The 6,000-nt window shown below is 40.8% G+C and overlaps 1 protein-coding gene across 4 annotated transcripts in view; it reads left to right on the forward strand.

The window, feature by feature from the left end:
• Nucleotides 1–5,162, forward strand: part of st6galnac (ST6 (alpha-N-acetyl-neuraminyl-2,3-beta-galactosyl-1,3)-N-acetylgalactosaminide alpha-2,6-sialyltransferase) — a 116,630-nt gene extending 111,468 nt beyond the window's left edge. For all 4 annotated transcript variants that reach the window (XM_043714974.1, XM_043714976.1, XM_043714975.1 and 1 more), the window contains 2 exons: nt 1,990–2,482; nt 2,698–5,162. In XM_043714974.1, the coding sequence (XP_043570909.1) occupies nt 1,990–2,172 (183 nt within the window). In that variant the 3' untranslated portion in view covers nt 2,173–2,482; nt 2,698–5,162. The remainder of the gene's footprint in view (nt 1–1,989; nt 2,483–2,697) is intronic.
• Nucleotides 5,163–6,000: the final 838 nt, after the last annotated feature.

The following is a 6,000-nucleotide window of genomic DNA, read 5'->3' on the forward strand; positions in this document are numbered from 1 at the left end:
GTGTTTACCATTGAGAAAGATATGAAGACTTGGAGAAGCTAATGGTGATATCTTGGGGACTGTTCATATCACAATAGAGGAGAAGTGTTGGATGTATTAAAATGTATGAAGGTGGATAAATCTCCTGGTCCTGACCAGATATGTCTATGAGCACTGCAAGAGGCTAGAGAAGATATTGCGTAGGCCCTGGCTGATATTTTTGCATCATCATTAGCTACGGGTGAGGTCCTGGAAGACAGAAGGGTAGCGAATGTTGTGCCATTACTCAAGAAGGGCTGCAAAGAAAAGCCTAGGAACTATAGACCAGTAAGCTTAATATTTGTGGTGGGTAAGATACTTGAGAAGATTCTGAGGGATAAATGTACATGCATTTGGAAAGACAGGGTTTTATTAGAAGTAGTCAGCTTGGCTTTGTGCGTGGGAGATCATGCCTCAAATTTATTAGAGTTCTTTGAAGTGACCAGGAAGGTTGACGAGGGCAGGATGGTAGGCACAGTCTATATGTATTTCAGTAAGGCCTTTGATAAGGTTCCATATGTTAGGCTGCTCTGGAAGGTTAGATCGCATGGAATCTAGGGCAAGCTGGCAAATTGAATACAAAATTTGCTTGATGGTAGGAAGCAGATGGTAATAGTGGAAGGATCCTTTGTTGGACAGGAGGCCTGTGACTAGTGGAGTTCCTCAGGGGTCGGTGCTGGCCCGATTACTGTTTGTTATCGATATCAATGATTGGATGTGAATGTACAAGACCTGATTAATAAGTTTGCTAATGACACCTAAAATAGGTGGTATCATGGACAGTGAGGAAGGTTATTGGAAATTGCAGTAGGACATTGATCAGCTGGGGAAGTGGGCCAAGAAATGGCAAATTGTGTTTAATATAGATAACTGTGAGGCCTTGCATTTTGGAAAGTCAAATTAAGGTAGGAGTTTCATGGTGAATGGTAGGGTCTTGAGGCATGTAGTGGAACAGAGGGACCTTGGAGTTCAGGTTCACAGTTCTCTGAAAGTGGAGTCCCAGGTAGACAGGGCCGTGAAGAAGGCTTTGGGCACACTGGCCTTCATCAGTCAGGGCATTGAGTATAGAAATTGGAAGTTGTTTTGCAGTTGTACAGGATGTTGATGAGGCCGCACTTGGAGTGTTGTGTTCAGTTTTGGTCACTTTGTTATAGGAAGGATGTTATTAAACTGGGAAGAGTGCAGAAGAAATTTACAAGGACTCAATAGTCTGAGTTAGAGGGGGAGGTTGGACAAGCTAGGACTTTTTCTTTTAGAGTGTAGGAGACTGAGGGGGGACTTATAGAGGTGTCTAAGATCATGAGAGGTATGGATAGGGTAAATGCATTCCATCTTTTTCCCAGGGTTGGGGAATTGAGGACTAGAGGGCATCAGTTTAAGGCTAGAGGAGAAAGAATAAAAGGGAGCTTGAGGGACAATGTTTTTACACAGAGGGTGGTACGCATATGGAATGAGCTGCTAGTGGAAGTGGTTGAGGCGGGTACCTGCACAACATTTAAAAGGCATTTGGACAAATACATGGCGAGGAAAGGATTAAAAGGATGTGGGCCAAGTACAAGGAAATGGGGTTATTGTGGATGGACACTTTTGGGCTAAAGGGCCCATCTCTGTGGGTTTGTATCGCCAAATGCTGTTGTGGAAGGAGTTCCTGCATTTGGATCCAGTGGCAATGAAGGAACAGCGGTTATAGTTCCAAGTCAGAATGGGGGGTGTCTTGGAGGTGAACATGTGGATGGTAGTGGTACTCCCATGTGTCTACTGCCCTTGTCCTGGTAAAGGTCAGGATTTGGAAGCGGCTGTCATTAGAGCCTCGGTGAGTTGTTGTCGTACATCTTGTCACGAAAGTTAGCAAATTTGGATCTACCTTTTTGCTGTGAAATCAGTTTGCACTTAGAGTTTTAGGCTTGAAATCTGTGTATTTCCAATTCTGTGTTCATTGTTTAAAATGTTTCCTGTTCTCTTCACTTTTAGGTTAGTGCTTATGGATTTATCACTGAAGACTATATAAAATATTCAGATCATTATTTTGATCGGGCCTACCATAAATTGGTCTTTTATTCGAATCATGACATGAAATTGGAAATGAAGTTATGGAAGAAGTTGCACAATTATGGGATAATTAAACTCTACACCAGGGAAGAGGATGCAAGATGAACTCGAATCTGAGATCTCGATCTGATTTTCAAGACTACATTTCTAGCGTTATTACTCTCTTTGGCTCGGGAAATTGCAGTGGGTTATTTTGTGTCCTTTTGTCACTGAATCTTTGGGATGTGAATCTGACCTGAAATTGCAAGGTCGAAAGCATCATCTCTGTCTCTCTGTCTCTGTCTCTCTCTGTGTGTGTGTCTCTCTCTCTCTATGTCTGTCTATCTCTCATTAGCATTTGTTGCTGCTAGGGCATGGAAAGCATTGGAGAGAGGGATGAAGGTGGTCAGTGTTTGACAGGTGATGGAGGGTGGAGGTATACATGGGGGGCTTGGGATGTGAATCTGACCTGAAATTGCAAGATCGAAAGCATCATCTCTGTGTCTCTGTCTCTGTCTCTCTCTCTCTGTGTGTGTCTCTCTCTCTCTATGTCTGTCTATCTCTCGTTAGCATTTGTTGCTGCTAGGGCATGGAAAGCATTGGAGAGAGGGATGAAGGTGGTCAGTGTTTGACAGGTGATGGAGGGTGGAGGTATACATGGGGGGCACGTCCTCCGGTTCGAGAGAGTTAAGCCTTTTTGTGTGAAATGAGTCTTGAGGTTTGTTCAGGACGGATTAGGGTATTGGATTTACATCTCTGTAATTTTGCCACTTTACCAGACTTTAATTTTGTTCTTTATCATTGGGGCCTTTTATAAGGCAATTGATAATTTAAGTGCCTGGAAACTACTCAAGTATAAACTTGTTCTGAATGTTTGCTAGAATGTGCCAAAAAAGGATGTGATATTACTGTATTTAAATGATTCATTCCACAGTACTTTTAACCAATGGAGAAATCATATACTGCAATTAGAATGTTATGTTGTAGCGTTGTGGTTATGGACTTTTGTGTTGAATTGAGAAATGATTGCATTTAAGTGATTGCCTGAACAAAGCATCAGAACCAAGAAAACCGTTCTGTCAAAGACTACATTGCTCAGGTTTAACTTTAGGTGTGGAAAGGACAAGTTAGTAGCTACCCTGCTGTGACAAGCAAGGTATCAATTCCAGTCCAGGCTAGTTAGAGGCTTGGGAGGGGTGGTGGGGTGGGAAGAGAGCGCAGATTGACTGTGGACAAATCTATTCCTGTGGCATCCGTAAACACACACTCTCTTATTTATTCTGGCTGCGCAATAATTGTTTATTTGCACTTTTGAAGAGGGATTCCTCCTCTTCACTTCACAGCCTGGTTCAACTGGACTGTAACAGAACAAACATTGGTCTAGTTATCCCTTCGCTGTATCTGTAGTATGGGACCTCCCATTTGCAGAAGATAATGTCTGATTCAGGCAGGTGCCACAGACAGCTGTGGAAGCCCTCAGTAAATATGTCAATAGAACATTCACGTAGCAGAATGCGTTAAATCTGCTACTGTCTCATTTACCATTTGAGTTAGTGGAGTCACAATTGGTTATTGTTTCATTATTTCCTAACTTTTGTTCCATCTTAGTAACTTTCTGTGCCTTCCAGAAGCCTCAATTACTGACAATTCATACTTTCTCTCTAACGAACTTTTTTTTTTACGAATCTATATTTTGGCTCATAATGATTTGAGTTATAATTTTAAAATGTTTTGCATTTAGATTAGATGTATGAGTTAGAATTCATTTATTTCTTGTCCAGTTTTTGAATGTTAGCAACAATTAGTACTTCCAACTCGTACTATGTATGAGTGAGCATTTAAATCTGTCACTAACGTGCCTTAAATAATGTGCCTTAATTTACTTTTCAAAAGAGATTTGTTAGTACACTATGCACATCAATTACTGATGCAAATACTGGTCTTGCTTAGTGACCCGAGTAATTTTATCCTTGATTAATTTGCCAAATCGGTCAACAGGACCTAGGTCTTGGGTAGATCTTGCCAAACCATTCTTTTGTTTCTACTTATTGTTGAACTCTTGCTGCTGGGATCACAGATTCCATTCTTATTACCCAAAATGTCACAGCCTCCATTTAATTCTCGTTTATTGCTGGGGGTGAGACCATAAATTCAACTGAATTGGACACAGAAGGGAAGGAAATATGAGCAACTCTTCATTATAGAGAAAATGCAGTTTCTCCGCTAAGGTCAGTTCCTCCAGTTGGGATTGGTGCCTGATTCAAGATTTGACAATTTTCTCCTTTTAAAAAGGATATTGAAGGTGTTGTGTTAGTATAACGGGCATTTACTGGCACAAGCCGTTGTGTTGGACATGGAGATACTGACACTAATGTAAAATTACGTGGGAGTGTACAACTTGACATTAACATGATTCTAAGCTTTCTTTGAATTGATATGTATTTGTGTGTGTTAGCAAAAGATTGAAGCAATTCTCGCCATTATTTCTGCACTTCCCCATCATTGGACTGCCTCTATCAGCTTTGCCCATCTGACAATATCCTTTTAACAAGATGTAGAAAGTGGAATCGAGCTGTGTTGGGCTAAGTAACCTGACCTCCATATTGGCTATTGTTTTGTCAATGATTTCTGCGATTACAGTTGCAAGTGTAAATTGACACATATTTTGGATTAGTCAGTTTTTGAGAGTTGCAAAGAACAAGCTACCTTCTGTGGAATTCATTATCCCAAAACACATACATGGATCAAATGCTTCTTTAAGTACCTGGTTTACCAAAGACTCTGAAAATTCACTGAAGTTAAGTACTTAATGTGCAACATTCTCAAGTTTTCTTGAAGTTAAAAGCATGGGAATTTGTTTGGCATTGACCGCAAGTAGAGAGGTTTTCCTTGAAAATTGTGGTCAATCAATTCAATGATATGAGGTGGATGCATTGCACACACTACACAGCAGTAACCAATGGTTTAAAAATATTAAATGTCTCCATAAAGTACTTTGCGAGAATGCCTGTTTACAAATATACCATGTTCTATCACAGAACTATTATGTTGAATGTACAGAGATTTATTTTGTTTTCATTTGCACACTGGTCAATAAATTTGAAGATATTCTGAAAGTTGTGACATTTTATTCTTAGCTTTGCATCTGAAGCCTTGCCAATTTGCGAGAGATTCTAGATTTGTATTTTTGCTTAATTCTTCTAACTGCTGTGGGCTTCACTGGCTGGGCGAGCATTTATTGCCCATCCAGAGTGCCAAAGGTACACCACCTAATTTGTTCCACAAATCCGATCGACACAGATTTTCTGTACAACGGCAGTGGCTTTATTATCGGACAGCCGGGTGAGAGATTCAAATCGTCTCTAAAGTACCAAGTGTCTACTTGTAGTGACTCTTCTTCACGAATCTCTGCCTTGCACACAGTGACAGTATATTTTATAGGAGTCAGACAAAGGCATATCAGTCACATGGGCAATTATCATTACATAGTTTAAAGTAGGTAATTACGAATTTACAAACCTTGATGAATGTCGATGTCCTGTGATAACGTGAATAGATTACAGAAACTAATTATCGTATTGTTCATGATTATGTGTTGATGGGAAGATATTAAGGCAGAAGGATCCTTCTTTCAGTAAATGGGGGATTCACATACCTATGTTAATATGGAGGGGAAGTAAGACAATGGGAGCAGGAGGCAGTTTAACAGGGTTGCGGCCAGGGGCTTGTCTGGAAAGGACAAATTCCTCTGGGGCTATGGGGGAATCCACGTGTGGCTCCAATAGGATCTACTTCTGAGATACAGTCAGCCTCCCCCATACTGAGGTATTCTGTCTGGATTACAAGAGTACAGGCCTTCAGTTGATACTGCAGTAGGTTCTTTGGCAGGGGAATGTGTAACCCTTGAGTCCCCAATGTGTTCTGAAAGAGAAGCAAAGTATGGAACTGGCCTCT

The sequence above is a fragment of the Chiloscyllium plagiosum genome, chromosome 24 (assembly GCF_004010195.1).
Source record: "Chiloscyllium plagiosum isolate BGI_BamShark_2017 chromosome 24, ASM401019v2, whole genome shotgun sequence".
Taxonomy (NCBI): domain Eukaryota; kingdom Metazoa; phylum Chordata; class Chondrichthyes; order Orectolobiformes; family Hemiscylliidae; genus Chiloscyllium; species Chiloscyllium plagiosum.